The sequence below is a fragment of the Pezoporus wallicus genome, unplaced genomic scaffold (assembly GCF_028554395.1).
Source record: "Pezoporus wallicus isolate ANWC-B61680 ecotype Strahan unplaced genomic scaffold, APGP_CSIRO_Pwel_v1 contig_5709, whole genome shotgun sequence".
Taxonomy (NCBI): domain Eukaryota; kingdom Metazoa; phylum Chordata; class Aves; order Psittaciformes; family Psittacidae; genus Pezoporus; species Pezoporus wallicus.
In genome coordinates this window covers 428,386-455,906 of record NW_026635251.1, presented here as the reverse complement: position 1 = coordinate 455,906, position 27,521 = coordinate 428,386, and the positions used below count along the sequence as shown (strand labels likewise).

The 27,521-nt window shown below is 39.3% G+C and overlaps 1 protein-coding gene across 1 annotated transcript in view; it reads left to right on the top strand.

The window, feature by feature from the left end:
- Positions 1–27,521, top strand: part of SCFD2 (sec1 family domain containing 2) — a 190,446-nt gene that overhangs the window by 52,169 nt on the left and 110,756 nt on the right. Inside the window, exon 4 of the mRNA XM_057413807.1 lies at positions 80–255. Coding sequence (XP_057269790.1) covers positions 80–255 — 176 coding nt within the window. The remainder of the gene's footprint in view (positions 1–79; positions 256–27,521) is intronic.

Below are 27,521 nucleotides of genomic sequence, written 5' to 3'. Positions count from 1 at the left end.
AACCCATTCGCTATAATTAAAAAAATGTAGGTTTGTATTTGCCTCCAGTGAGTGCTGTATCCTGTTTTCCTTTCCACAGGCAGAGTCACCCCAGAACAGCTCAGCTCATACATTAAGCTTTTCAAAAACAATCTCAAAGCATTGGAGAACCATTGTGGGCTTCTGCAGCTTGTGCTGGCCACGATCCAGACTTTGAAACACCCCCAGACTTCCAAATGGGACAACTTCCTTGCCTTTGAGAGGTTACTTCTGCAGGTACATATTATGTGAATTTGTTTGACCTAAGTAAAAAATGGTTTATTTGATTTCTGAATTCCCATTGGGTGCTGTAGCTTCAATTTTTATGAAGAAGTGTATTGAATGTCTTGTTAAGAAGCTGTTTCTTATTGACAAACTGGTAAAAGGAATGGGAACCTACATAGTCTTTTATGGTTTTGTCTAAGAAAAAGTTTATAAACTAAACGGTAAGCATTAAAAGTGAAGTACATAAATAATTGGATTATGGTTTTACATCTGTATGAATTTTCAAGATGATAACTTTTCACATTGGATATTATTATCGTTATTATCATTATTATTATCATCTTCATCATCATCATTCTGAAGATGCTTCTTGAGGTAATGAGCTGAATCAAATACAGAGAGGATTTTGTTACTATGTGAGTGTAAAACTTGTGTAATTTGCTGAATAGGTGAAAGTGTAGTAGGAAATTCCATGCACCAAGAGTGAGGTTTCTCTTGCTCACAGCTGTTATCTACCCTCAGTTTTTCCCACCACCACATTTTTTACAGCATCCTGTTGGTGACCACAGTAGTATTTACATACTATTTTTGTATCACATTTGGATTTCTCTCAGGAAATGAAGTTAGTGGTATATTGATCTCTTATCCTACTAACCTTTGGAGACATATGAAAAAAAGGAGAAGTTAATTTCTGCTGAAATTTAGGAAAAGCTCAAACCTTTCTCCCCTGTGATTTCTCTTTTGCCATTGTGTTGCTTTTAGAAGAACCATCTGAAATCGTAGCAAAATGCAAGTCTTTTTATAAAGTAACTTCTAATGAAGTTAGTCAGGCTTAAATGAGCGAAGTGTGTAGTATGGACCTCAACTAAAATAAGATACTACTTCTGTAAAAATTAGCTGTCTTTGTGTAGATGTTGAAAACAAACCAGCAACCCAACTCTCTTCATGATCTATGGCAGCAGGATATAATCTCTGGTCCTTTGAGAAGACTCAGCCCGTACTTCATAACTTTGTAGTCAATAAATTTCTGTGACTTGGGGCCTGGGAGGGGGGGGGGTAAGAAACACAAAGCTTGAGGAGTAGCGAGCTCTTGACTACATTAATTTAAAAAGCTGTTCTCTCTTGGCAGGACTGAAATATTTTAGAATTACCTAGGCAGCCTTCTTTAGTTAAGAAAAAACACATCTCAGGTAAAAGAACTCATTGCAGCCATTTTGTTGGTTTATCTCCACTGTAGAGCATGGCACTGACAACTCATAATCCCCTTCTTTCTCCTGCAGTGACTCATGTCACAGAACTCTTCTCAGAAGCTGGTTAAGTTCCATCTTAAAACCAGTTCAGCTTTAGAATTAAAATAAAGCTGCAAGCTCAGCATTGTTTTCACAACACACAACTGCCTATATAAATGCCATGTCATAAATCATCAGGGAGTGGAAAAATGGAGGTAAAAAACAAGCTATATATTTTATAAAAAAGAAATGTATAACAAGCACTCTCATAATCCAAAGCCATCTACGATTATACCCACTGCCTTCCACCCATCATATTAAGGTAAAATGTGTTAGCCAAAACAAACTTTCTAGACTAACATTTGTAACTGTTCCTTAAGCACATACTCATTTTCAGTAGTTCAAACAACTGTTATTTTGAATTACACAATCTGTACAGCATGTATCCTCTTACTGATTCTATTTTGAAAACAGAGTTTGACATGCAATATCTGCTTCTGAGCACATGGCATGTCTCTCTTCTGTTGACAGGAGTTTGTAGGGAGAGCAAAACAATACTGAGAGACCCTGAAGACATTGGAGATATTTCTATTTGAAAACAACAGCTAGGAATTACGTTATGAATGGTTGCTACATACCACTGCACTAAATTTGATGCTATGGTAGTTTATTTCAGCAGTACTTCTGAGAAATTCTTTAGCGTAATTGTTGCATTTCAATATTTTACAACAATAAATCTTAAAAAATCCTCAATAAAAATTGTTTCAACAAGAAAATAGTGTTGTTACTATCCTGTACTGGAGCCACATAGAAGACAACTGTTTGTAAAAGATTTACTGGGAGTAATATTAGATTCGGACAATGTAGGAATTCTGTATTTTTTTACTGGTGGATGCATGTCAGACTCAGCTGATGCCAAGGAGATAACCCAGTATAAACAGGTGGTGTAAGAATTCTCAGATTTCCCCCCAAAACAATCGACCCAGTTTTGGAATTTCTAATTGCTGGATCTCTCTGTTGGGTCTTATGAGTCTCAGCTTAGTCTACTTTGTTCTTTTCAGAAAAACCATGTTGTTGACATGAAGCCTTTAGTCTAACTCTTACATTGAATAACCTCTTCCATTTTGCTTTTTCTTTTCCGTGATTCATTCCTTTCAGCTGATGTTGCAGGTACTCGGTTCTAAAAATGGCATAGTAAATGTAGAAAGCAGCCCACTTCCACTATTCTATCATAATTAAAAATCTGTATTTTTCGTGGAGGCTTATTAAGCAGTAGAGGCCTATGAAATACAAAAGCACAAGAGGAGGAGCTCTCTTCAGAATTTAAACAAAATGTGACACCCTGAGAGAAAAATATATTTTTGTCGTTTTTAACACATACTACTCGTATATTCACTGAGCAGGGATTTCTGCCTACAAATTCAATTTTAAAGTACCCAACAGTAGTAGAAAGTGTGATTGGGGTATAATGTGCCCCAAGAGAAAGTGCAGTTGCTCTATGAAGGGTACTGCTCTGAAACTCCTCAGGTTGGATGCTACACGTACATACATGAAGAGCTCCAGACCATACACTATTTTCATGTTTACATTTCCAAATACTAATTAGCTGAATTGTGTTTTATTTTGTATCTGTTTTTTCATTTCAGTGCTGTAAAATTTGTCAGAAGACAGATTTTTTTTTTTTGCCCTTAGTGTCTCGAGCAACAGAAAATACAGGCATGTTTTTAAGAGAAACAGAAACTTCACGCCAAATGGTCATTCCAATGTTTTTGTTTTTCTGTTGGCAGAAAGCTGTTATAAGGTTAATAAAATGACATCATTCTTTCTCCTATGAATATTAGAGTGCAAACTCAAAAAAAGAAGTGGAAAAACTGCAAGACAGCTGAGTATTTGTCATTCTAGTTAGTGTTTTCAGTAGCAAGATATAATAGCCAGGGTGCTGGTAACCATTCCATCCTGTGCTGTGATTCTCTACCATTTTTACAAACACAGGGTACGCACAGCTTATTACTGAATCAAGGATGACATGATTATTTATTTGCACTTTTGGCCATTGCATAATACGGTAGGCGTTGTTCACATATGCATGCCTGCACAGGATCCCATGCCAATAAATTTGGAAACTGTAAGACACCAGCCTGCAGACTTTCACTGCCTAGAACTCAGTGTAGTTCTCAGACTTCTCAACTTTTCTACAGGGTACAGTAGTTACGAGGTGACATTTATTGTAAACTGGTATAAACCAAAAGCTTAAGCATTAGGCATCAGGGTTGCTGAAGCAAGCTCTTAGATACAAAGCAGTGGGAAAGCAGAGAAGCTTTTGGAGCAGTTTTGCAAGAATAATTCATTGCTCAGCTGTAGTGAGACCTTTATTTCTACATAGAATAGATTAAGATAAATTGCATTCCTTGTTATTATTATTTATATTGCTTTAGTCTACATGTAATTTATCATTATATAGCTCAGCTCAGTGCAATAAATTGTCTTTTTGGTGGCCTACAATGTTCTTAAATAATGCTTTTAGAAAAGTTATTGCAACAGGATTTGGAAAGAATACCCATGATAACTGCCTGTAATTAGAGATTTACATAAAATCTTGATCTTGAAATTAGATCAATTGCTTTTTAATATGAAGTTACACATGGAATGAGTTGTCTCGGTGGGAGTCTTGCTTGGTATCATGTTGATTGCAAAGGTCATCCTCTGAAATCTGGTACCTTTTGGATAAGATTGCAGACTGTACAGAGACTTGGGCAACATGGTCTAGGGTGAGGCATCCCTGCCTGTGTCAGAGGGGGTTGGAACTAGGTGATCTTAAGTTCCTTTCCAACCCACACCGTTCTATGACTCTGTTTTGTCTTACACAGCAAGAGAGTGAAATGTAATTTGTTGATGATTTCTGGAGAGAAAATAGTCCTGCAAGCAATCACTTGCTTAAGCTTGCAAATTTAATATTTAAAATACTATAATATTTATAATTCAGTAATTACAGTAAATTTTTATTTAACCACCTATTTGGGAGATTTGCTTCATTTAAACTGAGAGTCAGAACATGTTGCCAGAACATGTACACCTGTAAACCCATTTGGATTTTTTACATTTGGTATTTTTAACTTTGCAAGTATTTATTCTACATAAAATTTATGTTAGATTTCATGAACTTGCCTAAAAACTGGTCTATACAAGCCCTGACATAATGTTGCTTCTTGTCACCTGCCCGTGTATGGTCTTAGTTCATTTATTTTCCTTGCTCCATGCCTCTTACCTTTGTGTTTGTGTGTTTTCTGTACATTTCTATAAAACAGAGCCCCGAAATGCTGGGGACACCTTGGTGCTACAGCAGTACAGGTAAAAACAGTGGATTAAATTTCTGTAAGTGATGAGCTGTTTTGGTTGCATTTGGTTTTGTGCACCTCCACAGAGGAGGAGCTTGTTGGTTACAAATCATATTCCATGTTCTCAGGCTACTAGGTAATGGAGCATTTCCCAGGCTTGACATGACAGATATTCCAACTAGTCTAGCCCGGGAAAGAAGATATGTGTGTGTATAAACTCTTCTACTCTATAAACGTGTATATATAATTCTTCTAGTGAAGCTAATTTTCTGTGAGTAGGATGCTCATCAGACTAATTTGAAAGCAAAGTAACATATAAGTAGGGATTGGTTAAACATTGTTTTAATCTGAAGTAAGTCCTTTGGGAGTGAATAGAAACTATTTCTACTGTCAATTTATTAATCTGTTGAAAGAAAATTATTGTAAGTTTTTTCAACTCTGTCTGTCAAGGGGTTAAAATATCTCAAGTCTGGTATCACATGGGAGTTAAGGGGATCTTTCTGTATTCCTGTCAAAGAAATATGCTTGTGTTTGGTCTGAAAAATTGTAAAGTATTGCCGTGATGGTTCTCATTTAAAAAGCAAAGACCTCCCTCCTTCATCTTCTGGAAGAGCTAATATTTTGTATCCAGATAAGGGTCGTGTAGAGCCCCTAAAATGAGGACTTAATAAAGAAATGGCTTTTTTGAGTGAACAAATGTCCATATCAATAAAACTTAAAAGCCTTGTGGGAAGAAGAGGCTAAATATATTAAGTCAATGGGAACTTTTAAATTAATGTTCTATATACAAAACCAAAGTACTTGCTGTAAAATAAAAGAATCCTAACATATAAATGATTGTAATGGAAACCAGCTTTTTGGAGCAAAAAACCACTGCCACCCCCTTTGCATACACACAGATTTTGTTGGAATTTTAAACAATTAATAGCTTTCCTAGCAGTTTCTTTTGAGATGCATGTTGAGATTACACGACAGTTGATATCTTGTTAGCACGTATTGCAGAAGGGCAGCATGATTTTCAGCTTTATATGGACACTTGTGACCAGTGATAGCCAGTCCTTCACCAGCCCTGTGCTGAGCTATGGCTCTGCCTGTCGCTTGCCATTCTTTCTCTGTCACTTTTCTCCTTAAAATGTGGGATTAATTGCTTACTTGCTGTAAAAAATAGCGTTAATCAGTGCTCTCACTCTGCTGTCAGTATACATGTGGTAGTTGCAGAGAGGCACAATATTGACAATATTGATTGAGTCACATTTGCTCTTAAACAGGTAATTGTGCTCCAAGAGGCAAAGCCTCTGTCATCTGTACTCCCAGTAAGCCCTTTCCTTGCTGTATGTGTTGCTCCACTGATAGTGTTCTGTACTACCCGATTTACATTAGTGACAGGATCTGCTTTCCGGTTTCTCCTACTTAAGGAGACTGTTGCCACCCTCACCAAAAAAATTGTCTTCTGCTATTACTTACAGAGGGCAGGCTGAGTCATATGTAAAATATTTCTTTAAGTCTTCCGAAAGCATCATAAATGTCTCCAATGGACTGAGCAGATCTCTTGACTTACTAACCTGCAGAAAAATGGCATACGTGATTTCAGATCTGTCAAAGTGGAGGATTCACGCACTCTTGGCAGCAGCATCTTATATTTTGAGGGACCTGTAAGGAGTGCCTTTTTTAGGTGTGGCTTCTGTGGTGATAGGTAAGCAGTGCAGGAGTGCAGATTCCTTTAGTCAGTTTTTGCTTCTTAATAACAGAAATCCTATTAGCAATGCCCATTCATCAGCATTCAGATTGACAAGTTAATTGGCATGTGTTTGAATCCTGAATGAAGGGTGTTATTGTGGTGTTTAAGTCTCTATTAATAAGCTCATTGGTTTGGTCTTAATTGTGTGTTACTTTGGTGTATGAATGGAGACTAATTATATTAGTCTTTAAGAAAATCAGTATTGCCTTATATTTACAGTCCATGTGTTGTCTCTAGGTAAGATTCTACATACTGTTGTAATAATAATTAAATCAACAGCACAAAGCACAAGCATCTCGTGAGAGCTTTACTCAGAGGAATTGCTTATCATTGTGGTGATTAGCTCAAAGTCAGTAAATGACCTATCAAATCTCTTATCTGCAAACCAATTTGGTGGTGCCAGGGCTGTATATCCGGTTTTGAGTGTGATTATGTGAGTCTGTCAGCTTAGTTTTCCTTAGTTTTTTGAGGATGTATTTGATTATTTCCTACAGACTGGCAAAGAGAAAGCAGAGAAACAACACAGCTCAGAATTAATGAAAACTTTACTGTGGGCAATATCCAAAATTAACAGTGGGGCTGCCATGTTGCATTCCCTCTGTCTCCCCACCTTAACAAATTACATAGTTCCCTTTCCAGTGTCACACATGCTTCCTCGGATCACTGCCATTTCTGGGCACATGGTGCAAGCACAGACATACAGGTGCACACCTAACTTTTTCCCACAGTCTAGGTTGTCTGGGCGTTAGTGAGCCCCAACCTGGAAAGCTGATAGTCCAGTTGGCAATGTACTGATCCCTAGCTGTAAGCCTCGCCTCTGTTTGCCTATGTGTCGCAGAATATGCAATGGGATTTTTGCCCCAACAACAAAAAAAAACAACTTTGGCAAGTCTTGGCATGCTTGTGGAAATGTGGCTTTATGGCTGCTGCCTTCAAATCACAGCTCTATCTCTGTCTGCATCATCTGTTCTTGGTCATGGAGCTCTTTGAAGAAGCAGCTGTGCTCAGACTCTGAGGCTAATATTTTTCCCAAACCCATTATTTTCAGTAGGAAGGTAGGTATATTCTTAATTCGATTTTGCCTGCTTGATGGAAAACAAGGTGGTGTTAGTTTTCCAAGTTGTCAGACCAGCCAAGATTGGGGTGGTCTAGGAGTTATGTTTCATCACTTAGGATTTTATGGTTTACCTGATGGAATTGAACCTGCAATGAGTTAGAGAACTTGCAAAACTCTGCACGGTTGTTGGCCATGTTTTCAGTGAAAAACTCCACGCTCAAAGGAAGCTACACAAAGAGCTGCACGAAGAGATAGTCCAATACAACAAGTTGATTGCAGCTCAGTCCAGTTATGGAGCCATGGTAGATTTTGTCATAAATTATAATTATTTGCAAATGTAGGCTTGCTGATATCATTTGCTCACTTCCAGTGAAGAAGGCAGGCTCAGCTCTCTTTGTCTAGGTTAGAAGAGCAGGTGTTGTGAGAAAGGCAACGTGCTGGCTCAGCCAACAAAATCTCATTGGAATTTTACCTCTGCAATAGGTCATGAAGAATCGGTTTTAGAATCAAAGCTGTCTTGTCAGAGATCTGCCAGTATAGTACTTACTGCCTTGCATCCCCTTGGAGATGACCAGTTACTTCTGCTTGAACAAACTTGTAACTAACTCTTCCCACTCGGAGAAGTATAAAATATTAGGAATTAATCAAAGTGGTTACTACTACCTCTGCTATTCCAAAGGTATGTGTAACAGACAAACAACTCAGTCCTAGTAGGTGTCTTCTACATGTTTTTCTTGGGAAATGGAGAGATTTCTTCTAGTGGTTTATTTTCTTTAGATTTTCTCCAGTTCATGCCTCTTCAGCTGAGTTACCTTTTATTGCCATTGAGTTTCTCTAGGAACTTTCTCGAGCTAAGATGATACCTCGTTGGAAGCCTGCCTGTTTTACCCCATGGCACCATATTTGGGTACGAGAACATGAAAGGCAGCATACTATAGGGCTGACAAAAGTGGGTTTATGCTGGAAGCTGCCTGCTGGCTGTGGTGTCCCAGCTCATTTGTCCTCATCCTCCCTCCAGAAAGCAAAAGGAAATACCTGCTCCATACCTAGAAGTGACCTGGATTTACACAGTCTGAGGCTTCTGTAGTGTAATTTTCTCTGTGTTTACTCTTTCATGTATCCTATAAAAATGCTTTGTTAATTAAAATGTAGTAGGCACAGGAGGAAAAAATGACATTTCTCTCTGGATGTCCCACCCTGCACCACCCTGTCCCAGGGTGTTTCCCTTTGTATGCCTTTAAACAAATAGCATATGGTTCTGTGAGTGTTCCTGTAATTCAAAGTAGTCATGTTGCCTGCAGAAACGAAGGGTACCACGCACAAGTAACACTTGTACAGTATTTTCTAATGAAATATGATGGCCCGTTTGTGCAGCTGTGTCTAATAAGGCATGAATATATTTAACTGCTCTTCACCTCCTTACACTCTGTTTGTTTGAAGTACAGAAATGTTGTATGTTCACATTAGGCAATTCAGTATAGAAATCTAGCTTGGACTATTGATGGGAAGTATTTCATCATTTTTAGCAGGTTAAAACATATGGTTGTAGTTACAGTAAATAAATGGTTTGGTCCATAAACCAGTGCCATTCAGCACGACTGTCGGGTGCATGTAGACTCATCCTTCAGGAGAGTAAAATGTAGGTAATGGATAAGTAATAAATGATAGTCTGGGTCTTTGCCCGGGGATGGGAAAGGTTTCAAATTCTTTTTAATGAGAGCATTTGTAAGAGAAGAAGAAAAGGTAATGGCCCAGAGATGAGAAACTCTGTAAGTATGATTTGATTCTATCCAGCAGTTTCTCTTCTAGTATTTCTTCCCTACCCATCCCCAAGTCTAGGGAAAGTGAAATAGCTGCTAAGTTGTAGGCAGCAAATTATTCAGACGTAGTCCACAGTTTCATCTCACGTTCACATAATAGTGCTGCCTTTCCTGAATGGAGAAGGAAGGGTTCTTCTCTAATAAAAATAAAGAACATTTTCTTTAAATTTTAAAAAATATCTCTAGTTTCCTCTGAATTTCTTAGCCCAGTATTCTTCAGCAATGCAGGAGCAAGCTGGGAAGTTGTAGGCACTGTATTAAGTGAGATTTTCAAATGCTGAAGGTGTTAAATGTATCTGCTCAGAATAATGTTTTTCAGTTAGTAGGATCAGCGTGTGGTTAAAATAAAGGGACCCCAAGAGAGACTGGCATGGGTCCTCAACCACCTTTTTATTAACAGATAGTTTTTAAATGGCTATGATGTTTCTGGTGATCAAGCTCTCACTGGCTTGATTTGGTTTGATTCTGTTTGATTTTGAAAGTACATTTTTAAAAAGCATTCATTCTTATATCTGTTTAACAGATACAGCTGTGAGAAAACTGAAAGTCTCTACTTGCAGAATAAAACAAAAATGAACATTAAAAAGATAATACTTGCTATCATGTACCACTGGCTAAAGTTTGTTATTTGTAATGGACAGTAGGCTTACCTGGGTGCAAGTCTTCCAAGTGCAACTACGTAATACACAGGTACACATTTCGAAAATATATGTTCATGTACCAAAAGCCAAGTGAAGAGCTCTCTCAGCCTTCTCACTTGTCTTAACTGAATTATCCTGCATCCCCTCTGTGTAGGTTTTTCCCCAGACTATAGATGGATTTTCTGTCCAGGTTATTTCATTTCTGGAACTACTCAAAACCTGGTTGGTACTCAAGGAATCAATGCAGAACACTCACTAGCCCTTATTCCACAGTAGTTCTGGAAAGCGTTAGGATTGCTCAGGTAGCACCTTCTCTGTCCTCTTATCTACTTTTTCTCCAAGCTTGCCAGAATTACTGGAAAATTGATGCTTCTTCTCCTGTGTCCCCTGGAAAAAAAGGCCATTTGAGAATCTAACTGCTGTAGAAGGGAAATGGTTCATTGCATCTTTTCATTGCATCTACAGAGATGGCAGCAGACACACAAAGATGTAAGCTGCTGCTACTTCAAGGGAATGTCAGTCATTGACGCAGGTGAAGTTTTGCATTGTCTGCATACTGGTTTAGTTTCATCTCCTTGTTCATTGCAGAGAAGAGGTTGTACGTACAGAAGGCACATATGCCAACATTTAATTGGTAGGGGCCTGACTACACGCATTGTCAACAGCCGTATAGATTGGTAAACCACCATGTGTTTCAGGGGATGTAATAGCGGAGAAGTCTATTTAGCATGGTGTAAATTTTCAGTGTTTTGCTTTGGGTTCTGATTTCACCCATTTTTTTTGCAGCTACACAGTATGAAACTTCCGTATGAATTCAACCTGTGTAAGACTATCAGTTTGAGCTCCAAATGTCAGCATCTGCAAATGGCTTGGTTGCCTCCATGAAATTGTTTCCTAGACTATCACTGTGTGCATTTGTGTTTTATCCATATCCTGAGCAAGATTTCCATTAGAAGTGATTGCTACTGGAAAATGAATGATTTCTTTAGCGTCTGATGGGTGGACTCAGTGAAGTATAGATAAGCGTGGACTAGTGTACCCTTTCTCATCCTGCTTCCCTTCTGTAAGTCAAAAGAGGATGCACAGTTCGAAGACATCACTAAAGCACTCTTGTGGGGCACTAGTTAACCTTATACTTTTCCTGCATGTGCTGTTTGTAACTTTTATTTTCATAAAACATGTAGAGGCAGAGGATACCTTTAAATCTTTTACTTGTTCTTAGTTAAGTAGTGCAACAGGAGTGGAATTTCTTTGTAAAGATATGAAAGGTAGACACTGTCTCACAGAGGGAACAACATATTTCATGCAGATGGGCTCTCAAATGATGAAAACAGCAAGTCATGGATGACCAGGTGATCTGCTTTTCTGTCCTGAAGAACTAAAAATAATTTACATATTTTCATTTTTAAACATTTGCATGTCATCTTGGTGTGATTACTGGCACATGTTGTGTTGATTCAACTTTATTGTCACATTATTCTCTCACATTCAAGGGCCACATGTGCTCCACATCTGGTGAACATTTAAAGGCCTTTTGAAAAACATCACCATGTTTTTGTTCTTAGAAATGTTTATGACAAATATCATGCTCTTGCGTCTGCTTCTGCTATTGGTTACAAACAGGATGCACTAGGCTGTGCCTGCTGTCCAGTTACAAAACCACCAAGGGTAACATAATATGTTATGCAAAGTGATTAATTGCTTGACTGTTGGTCCTTGTTCACTGCACCAGAATGACCATGTATCCTTGTTCTGGTGAAATCACAGTGGACCATGCTGGATGTGTAACTCTTTATGGACGCTTTCATTAGACTAGACAATGTGGGAAAAAGAGAGAGCAGGAAGAAAACCACTTAATTTTTAGGAGTGAATACAAAATTTCTTTTATATAGTTATGCATGCATGAATATAATCTTGCTTTTGAGGAGAGTGTGCCTTAAAAACTGCATAGTATCCAATGTCAAGTCACCAATGAACTACTACTAAAAACATTCTGGAAAAAGCTGAATGTTTTCCTGCAGCTCTGTCATGACGGTTCTGGTTTGGTACATTGCTCAATACGTTTTATAGGGTGACTGCATGACTCTTTGCCATGCTTCATAACGATGACATTGCATTTATCGTTAACCTGTCATGGTGTGAAGTATACTTATTCTGAACACCATCTGTTTAGAATATACAGTTCCCTGCACCAAACCAATTGCATGCAAAGGAGATTGCAGTCTGCTTTTCACACATTATTTACTATGCAGGGCAAAGTTAAAAATCGTGATCAGCATCTTCTTACATTTCACCCTTAGTTGCATAGACTGTAAAGTCTCATTTGGAGATACCTAAAGCCAAACTCAAACTAACCTGAAACATGTTAGGTTGGGCTTAGAATGAAGGAGAAAATATTCTCCTGACTCAATAATGAACTTCATTTCTCTTTGGGGACTTGACTTCTGACACAGAGAGAAGGCCAAAATAAAAAACAGAGTGAGTGAGGGCCCCGACTTAAACCTGCTTTTAATTAAGCCTTGTAAAGAAGCTTTGCTGCTAAAACTCTCAGGTTGAAGAGTTCATGCAAAAAAACCTCCCTGCGGCTTATGAACGGCCAAAGTGGGGACTCACAGACACATTTTTGAATAGTTTAAACCAGAAAAAAATTCAAGTGAGAAAGTCCATATTATTTGTTTAATGCAGTTTTTAGCAGGCCACTCCTTTTTGAATTACCTTCTCTTTGTTTTATTATTCTGTGTGAATTTCAGTGTAAAACTTAATGGTGGTACAAGAAACATGAAAACTAAATTGCTCTGGTTTCCTTTTTTCCTAATTGCACATAAATCTGACCCTGTTCAGCTGGACACAGTTACAGTGCGTTAGAAATGTAATACACATTTCAAATCAGAATCCTTGCACCAAGGCAAAGGTCAAAGTCATTTTCTTGTTTGTTTTTAAAGGGATTAAATAAATGTAGTTTTATCACAAGGAAAATGATAGTGCCCATTGCTCAAGTATGGCTTTTAAGACTGTATTTAAATGGGAGTAGAGAACCTTGTCTGGAGTGGTGGTAGGGTTCATTTCAGAAGTAAAGGTTGCATGCTTTCTGTGCAAAGTGATGCTCATTGTGCAAGACTTCTGCAAGATCACTTACACATCAGTCCCAGACAAGAGCTTACACCACATTAAAATAAAGCTGTGGCTTCAGTGACAGGCTGTAAACAAAAAGGGGTGGGATACAGTTAATGGCAGCAGTATAGTGCTGAAGAAAAATAAATAATTCCCTTTTACTTGCAACTGGCAAAGGCCCAAACATCATCCTAAAACATCATCAATCATCCTTGATGACTAGATGAGATCATAAACCAAATGAGGAAAAATAAACTGGAATTTAACTTAAATTGTGATTGGCAAAGAAAAAATTAACTTTCACCCCAAAAAAATGTTTTCTTCTTCCAAAACATTTCTGATTGCTGCCCTTCCCAACTTTTCCCCACCCAATGCACAACTTCCAAGTGCTCTTCACTGGTGGTAGATGTTATCCCGTATCCTTCCCCATCTATTTCAGCATGTGCTTCTGTTTTTTTGTTGAGAAGCAAAGTGGGTTTGCATTTCTTCAAAAAAAAAATAATCCCATTTTCAACCTAGTCTTCATATAAATACTGAACCTCATGTTATTCATAACCTCATAATTCACCGGTCTACCAGCTGAATAATGTAGCAGGCATGGAACACTGAGAAGCAAAGGGTGTTACACAGACCAGGAGAGACATTCTGACAAAAATCTGCTGGGGAAAAACTTCCTGAGAAAAATATGTGAAGTTTCTATGAAGTTTCTATTTCAGTTCTTCATACATCTACAGCTTATTATGAACAAAATACACACTCTGGGGAGCAGTTATGTATTGTCATGAAAATTGATACTTTAATTTTTACAGCTGTTTGTATTTTGCATGATGAATTTTTACACTGTTTCTGTATAATATCTGTTGAGAGAGAGGTTTGTTCTTCATGAGCTGATAACTTTAAATGTAAAAGTCAAGTTCTGGAAAGTTGGAGACCTGGTAGAAATAACACTAGAATTCCACCAACAGTATGAAGTCCTGAGGCTGTGAAGTCAGTTTTGGAGCTGGCGAACGCCATGTTTATTTAAAAGGTAATGCAGGGTGTCATGAATGTTGCAGTCAGGCAGTGATCATTACCAGTTATTTGAGAAACATCAAGACGTGGTTGGAAGAATCAGTTTGACACTTGGTTTTTTAACAGACAACAAGCAAGGAAATCTTGCAGTTTTATCATTGGGTTAAAGGCACTGATACATTTGTAGCTGTTGAAGTATGAAGTAAGCTGAGAATATGAATCTGGTTCTTAGGGGTCTAATTGGTGCCAAATTGGCAGAGATTGAGGAGGGAGGGGGAGGTTGGGCTATCCCCTAACCTCTTGAGCTTTTGCATACTTACTTTATCAGTTGTGTAGATAAGGGCTTTTGCTTCACTGTGCTGTCAATCTGGTCTTTGCTCTAAGATGGAAACACTGAATTTAATTATGTAGCTGTGGGCCTGGGTTCAGCCATCCCCAGTGATATCAGTTGTGTAAAGTGAACCTCTGCTGGAAATTAGCATGTATTACTGATGAGTGTTGGGAACAAACTGCATGAGTGATCTTCTCAATAGATACTGTGAGGGATTCATTTTTTTCCTTTAATTAAAAAAAAAAAAAGAAAAGCGTGCATGCCGACTTGGAATTGCTCTGGCTATGTGGCATTGAAATGGACCAGCCATGCTGTTTATTTACTCACTTGCATAATAAGATTTGGGGCGAAAGATGTTCTAGACTGAGTTAAATTTCTGTCCATGTATGACTGATGCTGTGTTATTTTATGTGGAGACAACTTTGTAAGTTGAAAACTTGTGATTTTTAAGGAATGTCTTTCGAAGGCTTACAGTACGGGAGGGATGCAGCTAAAATAGTACTTCAACTTTTTTTTTTTCCCCCAGTTACATATGTCAGTTTTTCTGACTGTTGGCAGGAGGCTCAGTGTGTGGACAGATGTTTATCCTTTCATACGTGATCATGTTCATGTAATCATTCTTGCCAGAAAGTGGGGACTTAAGTACAGAGGATTTTGACTTAAGTACAGTGTAGATTTTGCGGACATGGAGGCTTTGACAGTAGTCTGTGTTTGCTGTTTCCCAGCAGTCAGTGTTTGGATGTGAGAACTGTGGGCTTTGTGGCAGTGCCTTGCTGCTATGGGGAGAGGGAAACACGGCTACCATGTGCTAGGGCCATACAGCTCTTCTGGGGTCCTGGTGTCCCTCTGAAAGGACCAGTTGAAAAGGTTAAGTACAACGTGTCGTTCTGGGGTATTCCATTCCAATTTCACTTTACTAAAGTTGCCACATAAGTTTCTCAAGTGGTTGAACATTGATATTTAATAACCTTGTCTTCTAAGTTCCTGGTATTTTTAGTTGAGATTGGTGGCCGGTGAAACACATGACCTAACTCATAGATGAGAAATAGTGCAGAGGTCCTTTAGGAGCAGTTTTTGGTTATTTTGCAGGTGGCTCAGTATCTGTTAACCTGTGCTGAAAAGAAAATAACTGTACTGTTTCTGAGGAGATCTGCTCAAAGCTAGGTCAGCTCTTGCAAATCACATTGATACCTTGATCTCAAGGCACAGAGCAAGTTTGGACATCTGAGTAGTCTCAAAAACTTCTCAAAGAAATTACTTCTCATTGTTTTGCCATTGCTATTAATAAAGTTGCCTTTGCTGTGTGGTTTCTGTATGTGTAGCTGCAGCTTCAGACCATTCTACATTTCATGGCTATCCTTGCCCTCTGTGCAGAGAATGGCATGAAATACCGGCTTTTGTAACTCACCCTCACTCTTTTCTATGTTTTGGTTACCACTGGTTGGTTGGTTGGTGTTGTTCAGTCACCTTCTAGTTATTCTTAGGCTGAATATTTTGCTCTTACTGTGAATTCTCTATTGCTCTGTGCCATTCAAGATAAGGATATGCCCTTCTTACCATGTTTTTAATAGCTCCACACCAAAAGTTGGTAGATCCTTGCATTCAGAAGTATTGACAGATAAGGGTGTGTTCTGGAAGGTTAGGTGAGTAACCTTCAGGCATCTTCCATGAATTTGGCCTTTCAGATTAAATGTAATGTAGTAATCTAGAAATTTAGCAAGCTGGTTTTTGGTAGAAGCAGTGAGAATTAGGGGCAACTGAGAGATTTTGGAAAAATTTTATGATTACAGTTTCTTCTCTTGGTAACAGCAAATACATATTCCCCATGTCCTTCACTTTATCCACGTGTACCAAAATGATGCAAGTTTTAAATGATGCTAAAACAGTAAAATAATCATTCTTCCTGTTCTTGTAATCCTCCAGGAGCCAGGTACTGGGAAGAAAGATTCCAGGAGCCAGTTCTCCTGCAGGGATGAGGAATATTGAACACTGTTTTTGGAATGTCTGTCCACTCAGTGGGCTCCTTTGAGAGTCAAGAGCTAGCAAAGAATCTAGCTGGCTTCCCCAGAGGGACTGAAAACCATTGGAAAGCCATAAATACAACCAAAGTAGCTTCATTTTCCTTTTCTAACACTTCTGCCAAGGATCACCTATGCCCTCACAAAAGTTCTGCTAAATAGAAGAAAACTTGCACTTAACGTGTGTGTTTGCCATAGTGGCTAATGGAAGATGTGTGCCATATATTCACATCATCTTTAATTTCAAACATGAAGTATATGGCAACTTATGTGTTTTCTTTGAGGAATTTGGTTTGTCAGAGAAGCATCTGGTTTATGTAAATGAGAAAGGAATTTGGTACAGGAGAAGGCGATTGCAAAAGTAGTATCTGTGCAGTCTCTGCATCAGTATTTCAGCTACGTTTTGCAGAAATGTGTGGCTGTTACTTCTGTAAGCGCTGTCCCTTGTGCAGTGTTCTTTGTTCATGAATGTGTTCTCCTCCTGCAAATTAAAAAAACAAACAAAACAAAACAAACCCAAAAATAAATAAATTAAAAATTGTGAAAGTAATAAATGTAAAAAATGAAAAGAAGGGAAAGCAGCATGTCTGCACCAGTAATTCTCGGCATGTTGGAGTAATTGCTACAGAAAGCTGAAGCTCAGCCTGGATCGCTTTCCAGGAGGCAGCTGTGCTCCCAGCAGCGCTCCCACACTGCCATCTGCCGGGACGCGGACCCGCCGCCGCAGCCCGAGCGGGGCACCGGGGGCACCCCGTAGCTGATCCTGGTTTCAAGTCCTGCCGGAGGGTGAGACGTGAAGCTGGGCCGTGGCCGGTGATTTTTGTTTGTCCCGCTCTTTTGCGTCGTTAATGACACGCGCACGTCCCGCGATGAGGCATGTAGATGTCCGGAGCGAGCGCTAGCTTCCTCCCAAACCAGATGTAGAGGTCTGCAGACTTCTTTCTTTTGCATAAAACAGGCTAGTAATTCACCTTAATAAACTCAAAGTGCCGCAGAGCGCAGAGAAGCAGTTCGTGTAACAAAGGTTAATTATTGTTTTAAATCTGGCTCTGACTCGGTCGTGTTTTATTAAAATGATTTTTGGTGGCATTTCTGTTGCGTGTTTTCTGATGTGGAAAAACAAATCAAACCCCACTTATCACATGAATCATTGTTAAAGTCAGCAGTAGTCCTCTGTGTAAAATCTGCCAGTAAAAGCTGGGAGGATGGGGATTAAACCTGGAGCACATTAAATTAGTTCCAGTCTATCCTGAGCAGGCTCTGCATTGCTTGCTTAGGCAGGCAAAACGGAAACAGGCAGTTTATAACAAGGCTGGTTTAAAAACTGTGGGGTTCGTTTGAAAAAGATTTATATCCCCCACTTATATAAACATTACAAATGTGGGCTGCAAGCAGGAGGCAAATCTTTATCGAAATCTCTTTAAGAGCTTTTCACTGCGAATAAAATGGACAGCATGTCCTCTTGTTTGAAGATTCGCCAATATTTGTACACTAATCTTTTCTCAATGCTCTCACTAATTAAAATAATGGCTGAGGGTAGAACAGTGAGACCACCAACCGGTAATTTGCTGGCATCTGACAGAAGTGGTGTTGGCTGAGGTGGCGGGGGGAAATGATTTGGAGGCAGGAGAGAAGCTTGTCCTGAGACTGGTTTAGGTTTTCTGTGGTGGTTATTAAAGAAAAAGTGAAGTTTTAAAGAGCAAACAACTGTGTCTGGATTTATCGCCTCTCACCCCCCTTCCCTGGAGAATGCTGCTGGTCTTAAACAGTAGCATAGAAATTCTGTGGGTTTTGTGATCCTTGCTACGGCCTGCAGTACTGTCTGCTGGGAGGGTTGGAATGTTTGCTTCAGGAAAACTAAAAAGTACTCTGGGATGCGAGGGTCCCAGCTGATGGCTGGAGTAGCTACTTGCTTACTTGTGGTAAATGCTCCATCCCTGGCAGTGTTCAAGGCAAGGTTGAACAGAGTCTTGGGTGACAGGGTCTAGTGAGGGGTGTCCCTGACTATGGCAGGGGTTTGGAACTGGATGATCTTAAGGTCCTTTCCAGCCCTAACCATTCTATGATTCTATGATTCTGTGGTTGTAACATTTGGGAGTAACTTAATTGTGATGATGTTATTTTAAAAGTTTATTTTTAGAAGGATTAAATATACATTAGTGCAGTAAACCGCCCTATTTTTACTTTCAGTATTAACTCAGAATTTCATCTCTTGCTGTTGCAATACTATTTGACTTGGTTTATTTAGGGTATATATTATGAGAGATGTCCAGATCCTGGATTTAACAGAAAGTGCTTTTCATATTTCATTTTGATGCTAATAAACAGTGTCCAAAAGACCTCTGTAATACTAGTCTGCCTTCCAAAGTAGGAGCCAAGTCTTAGATAAATGACTTGAAGTATTTTGTGAGTTGTAACATATAACCAAGATCCTCTGGATTCTCTCATTTAAACAATGGTTTCTCATACCTCTTATTTTTTTTGCTGCCGTGGTGTCTCCATATGGAATATCACTTATGCCTCAAATACCTGATTCTCATGTCCTGAGAGCAGATTGACAGATGGCTTGTTAGGAAAGCAGGAGCTTTCTGTGCTCTGTGTGTGTGTGTGTGTGTGTGTGTGTGAAGAATTTTCTAGTAGTTGCCAAAAAAAATTAGTCTTTTTCTGCTCCTATAGTGGTATGCAGGTGCTGCAGTAGAAGCCATGTACGGTAGAGACTAGAAGCATTCCCACCCTGAGGTGTGTGGAGCCAGATAAGAATAGAAATTATATCAAAGTGCTGTATTTTCTCTCTTGCAAGAGCTGTGTAAAAGAGACTGTAAGGTAGACATACCCATGCTGGCTTTTAAAAAGAAGCCAGTTAATACTGAGCTCCATCCTGTGGCAGCTTGACCACTGCTGATACTCAAACTCAGTAGGTTGCAGTGGGCTCAGAGCATGCCTCTGCTCACTGTGCTGTGATTTGCAGTGTATGTGGGCGCTGCAAAGTGAATTATTTGCTGCATTGAATGTTACTACTTATACCTGGGACTCAGTGTCAGACTATCAGAGCACCTAAATTAATGCTTGTAGTGTGAGGAAGCTACTGCTGCTTATGGGTGGTGAAAAGTGAGAAGCTCGCAGTTGGACATGGAGATCAGCATCAGACTCCAGAATCCCAGTGTGGTGCCTAGTCACTGGGCCATGCCTCCTTGTTTTCCTACCAAAATCACAATGGAGAAGTAGAAAACACCTTGGTACTTCCACCATATAGCATATAGAACTGAAATTGGGAGCGGAGCGGGGGTGGTGTTTGTTGGATTTGTTTTGTGGGGGTTTTTGGGGGGCATACAACCACCCTTTCTTTGCCTTTTATTGAGGTCCGAATTGTAAGTGTTACAACTCAGCACTTTTTGATATTCTCCTGGAATAATTGAAAAAAAAAATTAGAAAAGTTAATATAAAGGTAGTTTAAGTCATGTCTGGGCTTGTGTTTAAGGCTGGGGTTTTCTTTCTAGCTAAAATGAGATAGAATATGCATTTTCCCAGATCTTCAGAGTGAAATTTGAACATAAGGAATCCTTTCTGCTCAAAGCAACTAGGAAATATATATGAAAGTAACAGAAAACTTCTGAAGTTCCTTAAATGTTTGGAATGACATGCATGATTGAAGTGTTTTTAGATATTGGGACCAGATGTCCTGTGCTTATGTCGGCTCCCTGTGCACAAATGTGATATCATGAGGGATAGTTATGCTGACTCAGGCGTTCGGCTGAGTGGGAGGGAAATCCCAGGGGGACAGAAAGCAAGGATTGTTTTTCTAGTTGTAGCTTGTGCTGAACAAAAAGGGCAGGAGGAAGTATGGCAGGAGCAATCCCTGGCAGCAGCCGTGCCCTCTCATGGCCCTTGCAGCTGGTGGCAGGAAAACAGCCCCATGCTTTCTCCATCCACAGCAAGGAGCCAACTGCAAATGCACTGCCAGTGCCACCCAGCATGGCCTGGCCCCATGGGGAAATGAGGGGAGCCAAAAGAGGAGAGGACTTGCTGCATGCCAACTGTGGAAAGGGCACGTGCGCCATGGGGCATGGAGCATCGTGACTGACAAGCAGGTGTTCGGTATATACTTTCTAATAACTGGTGTGCTAAAAGGTCATACACCCATGCACAAGCATGCCCAACACAGGGTGTGAATGTGTTCACTGATTGGGAATACCAGCATCGAGAGTTCAGTTAAGGAGCTGAAGGATCAGCTCGTAGACAATCAAATTACACTATACTTGAAGAGAGAGCTATTAGCTTTTAGAGCAGAAAGAATCCAGGATGGAATGGGAAGATTAAAAGAATGGGATTTCAAAAGTTTTTCACTTTAGCACTACCACAGTGGAAAAATAATTGTCATTTTGCCTATGCCTGTGTTTCACTTTTTGCTTTATATTAGAAATATGATGAGAAGTCAATGCAGCTGCAGTTCTAGCACATTTGTAGGGAAAAAAAAAACCATTCTTTACTTTGAAGTATCACTGTTGTTTCTCCTATCCACTGCTCTCCTAAAGGTGGTACGTTCTGATTAATTTTTAATGGCAGTGGAAAACTGGACAGAAAACTTAAGGTTTTAACTTGATACATTCCATAGGATGAATTGAGATATAGTTGTATAATTACGCTTGTTTTATTCTTCCTAAGCTGGAAAAGGGAAGGAAAATGTTCTTCCTTGTGCAGATCGTGCCACAGCGAGCATTCTCATGCAAAGATGTCCTATCAATGAAAGATTCCTTCCATGCTCAAAAATGAATGAGGGGCTCATAAGTTACAAACATACTCATGCGTGTGACATCTGCCTTTAATCACCGTGAAAGCCTGAATCCTGTTTAAAGCATGGTGAGCCTTGTACAAGGGCTAGAAATGTCAGTACTCTATTGTGATAACATTTACTGTACTGATTAACAGCTGCGGTGCTCTGCAGCGGACTGATAATCTGCCTTCGCATGTCTTTGTGTTGCCGTTCTGTCTCCTTCCTGTGGTTCCAGCCAGGACTGTGGGCAGAGCAGTGGGATCTTCTCCTATGCGAGCCTCCCATGTCCATATATTTTTGCTTTGTGGTTTATGTCATATATTATGTCTTTCTATATCTGTGTATCAAAGTATAAAACATTTTAAAGACATGGCAAAACATTTCCAAGTTAGCTACCGTTTAAATTTGTGTTTGTAAAATGCAGTACCGTGATCCATCCGTATGAGGTGGTCATGTAATTCAGATGCTGGATCTGGATCTGATTTATAAGACCATCTCATACAAGTTGATGTTTTACATGGCTTTCAAGTTTCTTGACTCTTCAGAGTTTCAATTCCTAGTATTTTGGTAAATTCCAACAGTTTCTGGCAGGTATGTGTATCTTTATGGTAGATTCTCAGTAAGTTTGTTGGTCTTTTCTTTAAGAAAAGCAAAAGAAAAGGGGTAGGAAAAGAGAATTCTGCTTTGCTTAGATCTGCGTCCATTTTCATTGAAATTGTCAACAGAAAATTGGGTCTCAAGGATACTGGGAAATGGGGTGTGTTTTGGTCAAAACAGTACCCTCATTCAGTATATCTTATGTACTAGTATAATCTCTAAGCATCACTTAAAAGCTATCAGGCATATGTTTGGCCCTAACTTAGTTGGAATACGACTTGTAGGATGCTTGTCACAAACTGGCATTGGTGCATGTGACAGTGTATGATAGATGTCCTGATTGTCTGTTAATATCAAACTTCCAGGGGCAGAAGTTGACTGGATTTGTTATTGAAAGTTTGATGATATTAGAAGCTTGAGGTAACACACTTAAACACAAGAAGCAACAGCATTAAGAAAACAAATTTCTTTCAAATGAACCCAGGCAGTTATGTGGCCTTCAAACTCCTTTTGTTTTTCACCCATTAGGAGTTGTTTTCCCATTTTACCCTTGTCCTAGGCCATCTCATTTTTTTCGTTTCTGGTACCAGTGTGCACCATGGACTGACCCAACACCAAAAGTCTGGAGGTTTCCCTCCAGCCCTGAGGAGTTTCTGGAACATCTGGTGTTAGACTGGCGTAGGAGTGAAGGATGATGCATAGAACAAAGGGCTGAGAGAGAAGAGGTGCCTCAAAAGGCAAGAATGTGGAGGAAAAGGCACAAGATTTGGTTGTTTTAACTGTCAGTCTTCTTTTATAACTTACTGCTGTGTGCCAGCCCTCACAGCATGTCCAGTATTTCAGTGTGTATTACCTTTATCCTGTCTTCTATTTCTAACGTATTTTTCCTTTGCAGTTCACAATTCTTTTCACTGCAATTAAGCACTGTGCCAAAGAGTTTATGGTTTTATTCACCAGGTGCATTTTATGCATAGTGGTTTATTGCATGAGACAGCTGACTTTGTGCTTTCTGCTTGTTTTCTGTTCTTTCACCCTCCAAAGTCTTTCTGAAACACGCACACCACTGAGTACACCTCCTCTAACTTAAGAATTGGAAAAATCAGTTTCAACTTCCCTCTTTTCTCCTGTGCCTTTCTTGAGTACATTGTACTCTGAAAATTTCTTCTGTCTGAAGAGACATACATAAACTGTTATTCTTCCTTTTGATATGCCAACTGCCTTTCATTCTGATAAAATTTACTCGTTCAGTTGTTTTGTAACTCTCTCCAACAGTATCTGTGGTTTTCCATAGCCTCTTAGAAATGTGGACACTGGAACTGAGCACAATATATTTAAACCTGATAGTGCCACATACTGTAATAATCCCTCTCCCTTACTTCTTTCCCCTAGGTAATGTATTTTGTAGTTATTTTGGTCCTTTTGCCATGGCTTTGAGGTAAATATGTCCATTCTGGATTGGATCAAAAATGTAGCTGAGCTAGTTTACTTTTTCTATCCATCCACAAAAGCAGCTGCCTGCAGAAGATGAAGAGGACAAGGTTATATGATACTCTCCCAGCTCTGACCCTTCTGAGTTCTAGAACAGATGTGGTTTCTGTGTATTTACTAATATTTGATGGAAATTTTTTCCCTTATGATTTTTCCCATCATCTTTATGAACCCAAGCAAGAATTTAGCAACACAACAGCCTTTGGCAAGGAGTTCCACATCTGAGCAAATTGCATGGAGAACTACCTCCATTTGATTTGCTTTTTAAACAGGTTTATTGCCCCTTAGTTCTTGTGTTGGAAAGGAGAGTGAGCCTTCTCTAGTTCATGCGTGACTTTTTAGACCTTTTACCACACCTGAGTTGTCTGTTCTTCCAACCTGAAGGGTTATAGCTATTGATGTAAGCAGGGATTCATGTCCTTTTCTTTGTCCAGAGCATCTGTCAAATCTTTTTCAGTAACCAGCTCCCGGCATAGAATCCCCTCCTTCTGCAGAAATGGTCTTCACTATTTAATGACTGATTTGGTTGTGCTATATTTTTCTTGATTTATACCCCTTATATTTGTTTTCTGTCCCTGTGGATTCTTATCCTTGGCTTTGTAGTGACTGAATGCTTTCCCATTGTTCTCCCCAAAACCCATGTGAGTTTTAACCTCCCAGGATATTATGTTATCCCCATAACCTTTTTTTAAGTTTTGAACTCCTGCCATCTTCTGTCAGTTTTCCCAATATTCCATGGCTCATAAAAGCAAACAAACAACCTCCAAAAACCACACACAAAAAAATACTGATACACATACCACCAAGATCTTTCTCTGATACATGTTTTGACTGTGGCTGTACTCCTTTTTCATGCTTCGGACACCATTTTTGCTGTGCTGATTCATGTTTTTACCAAGCACATCTGTAGAAGTCATCACAGCTAAAAGCTTTTGACTGAGTAGGTTGGAAGTACTCCCTTTCTAACTTGCTGATGAGTCTCTTATGTCAGACATGCAGTGATTTAAGTAAAATTGTCCTTATCCTTGCAGAGCTTTGTCTAATAAAATCTAGACTTATTAAATATCCTTTTTTTTGGTATGCCGTTGCTGCTGAGCCCCCATGAACCCATTAAAATATTTAAACACAGCTGTACACTTACATGGTTTCCAAAGGGAGAAGGAAAAAATGGACAATATGATGTAATGATACATCACCAGACAGCATAACTCACAGGGATGAGGTGATTTCTGTACTGTGAAAGATTAGATATCACTGGGTTTATTAGAAACTTTTGTGATGGCCTTTAAATGTTCTCAGAATGGATGTGTAAGTCTTGCAGTGCTGACATAGTAACTGAATCCGTGTCTTGTAATACAAGACATAAAAATAATGGGAGAAGTTACAAGATGATGGAAAATGGGAAGTGCTCAGTAAAGACAGGAGAAAGGTGGTAAGAGGAAATCTGATTATGTTGTTCAAAATATAATTTATGTCCTAAGAAGTTAAGTTAAAGACAAATACTGGAACATACTACTTTGGCAGTGGGTTCTAGATGGCATCCAATTGCTTAGGTCATAATCATGGGCTAGGGAGTTATTGGCTGAAAGAACTGTTCTGTACTTTGCTTGTTTTGGTTTTAGATGGGGCTTGAACTGCTTGTTTGAAATAGTTTTGTTGTTATCACATATTAGCTGTTAAGTGTCGGTGGTGTGTTTGTGGAATTATGTAAGAGACATGTTTAAAAAAGTGTAAAAAACCTCTGAGCAGAAGAGCTTACAAATATTGTGCTTTTTAAAAGCTTTGTGTTGCAAGTAAATTTTTCTTGTCTTTGACTCCTCACTATGTCTTGCAGTAAGTGCTAACATCCTGGGCAGGTATTGAGCAGGTGTAAAGTGGCAAAGGACTGTTGATGTCTGTAGTGTTGACTGATAGACGCCAATTAAGAATCTGGCCATATGACAGTGTATTGAAGAAGTCATCCAAAAAGCAGGTGATTATTTATGCAATTTTCTTTTGTATCTCTTGGCAACCTTAAGCTCTAGTTCATGTAGGCTTCAAGCCAGCTCTGTTACAGAAGGAAGCAGTCCAATCCTTGGCTTTCATGGCTAATGTAAGTGCTTCTGTGGCCAAGCAATAAACCCAAGAAGAGAACCAGTCTGGTCAAAACGATTTGTTTTAATGCACAGTCACAGAAATACTTCAGCAGGGACAGAAGGAAGAGGCTGCTGTGGTGGGCAGAAGGCAAGAATGAAGGCCAATTGGGAGAGCGTGCACATAGGGTGAATGTGAATCTGTGTCTTTGACAGCATGAGCCAGGTTAAAAATAGCTTTAAAAAAAGCTTTTTCTTTTTTCTTTTTATTTGTTTACGGTCGAATTTTAAGACTGTCTACAAGGACTGCCTGGAAATCGTCTCTGCAGTTTTGAGAATATAGTTCCTGGGGCAATGTTCAGAGTGGGTGATAAATGCAGAGAAGGGGACAAGAGGTAGAATTGGTTCCACAGGGATATTTAATTAATGACAAGTGGAGTCATTAAGATTAATGACAGGGGAGACAAGTCCTAGATGCTTTTAGTGTTTCCTGTGTCTCTCACTAGCAGTTTAGTTCTCTGCTATTTTATTTATACACATATTCTTGGTGGATTTCTTTATCATCTGTCTATCAAGCAAATAGACAGACACTGCCATTAAAAAGAGGATGATGCAAGTCTCTTGATATTGGGAGGGGCAAGTCATAAACCTGTTCTGGTCCCTAACAAAATGCAATGTGATCTTTCTCCTTTAATGACTTAGACTTTTGTGTTTTTTTACTGGAAGTGGCCATTTACTACCAGCTTCTCACACCTCCACTCAAGCTGTTGTGAGTTTGCTGGATGCTTTGTCTGCTTTCCCCTAAGGCTAAAGTTTGCTCCTTCCCCCTGCAAGACTAGGCTTTGTCAGCCTTCCTCAGCTGGAAACATAAGTTTGAGACTAAAACTTTTCTGACATCCAGACTCACTTCCTGAAAAAGGAAGTACACAGACAGTGGACTTCAGTTATCAAAATGAATTCATCCTCTTCTTAAATAGCCTGCCTGAATAACTGGATGCTATATATTTTGACACTGACATATTGAGGGGTTTCATAATGGCAAGGGTGTAGCACTTCGAAGACATTCAGGTTTTGTGTTGTGTTTTGGGTCGATTATTCTTCAATCTTACCCAACATATATGTAAAGAGAAGACAAAGAGAAGGTACATTTTATCAAAACCTTCCCAAGTCAATAATCAGAATGATTTACCACATAATTTGCGTGGTGAGATCATACTTACTGATCTATTGTGTCAAATCACTACTCACCCATAAGCCACATAATAAAAACTAAATACATGAAATGATTGTTCTGCTGAGAGTAAGGAGTACAGACATCTTCTTACCCATATGGAAATTACATGCAATCAACCCCAAATCTCAGATGGCCAGACAGTGTAAAATAGCGTGTAACAGAACTGCAGCATTTGATTTATGGGCAGCTGAGCACTGCAGGCAGCTAAGATTCCTCCTTTAACTTGGCAGCGCCTTGCATTTTTGCTAAGATGACTATTGCTGCAGAGATCTGTTGCTGTCAAAGGGTCTGAGTGGGTTTTGCCTACCCATGAGATACTCCTTTGGTGCCATTGTCACTTTTAGCAGCTACAGTATTCTGCTTTTGTCTGGCTGGTAGCGACACTAATAGGCTGCCTGGAAGAATCATGAAACACAAGATGTCAAACCCAGGTAAAGCAGGACAAATGAAAAAGAGCAACATTGGAAAGCTGCTTATTACCCAACTCGTGAGCCCTCTTTTCCCACCTAAGCTATCAATTAAACTTCTGTTAAACAACTAAATCATTGTGCATGTGGATTGTGCATGTGCAATGTGCATGTGCAGGAGCATTGTGTAGCCCAAGGGCTTGTGAGTTTCCACTGACCCTTTTGCTGGTTTTACCTGCAGCTGGGTTTTGGTGTTGTTTTTTAGTTTTGTTTTCCCCAGTAAAAATCCTCACTGTTGTAAAGTTGTGTGTTCCCGTTCCAAAAAGTTCTGTTAACTCATGTGACCTCTGAAGGATTTAAGCATGTTTTGCTTCCTAAGCGGAAAGCCACTAGAATATTTACATAGTGAAGTAGTCTC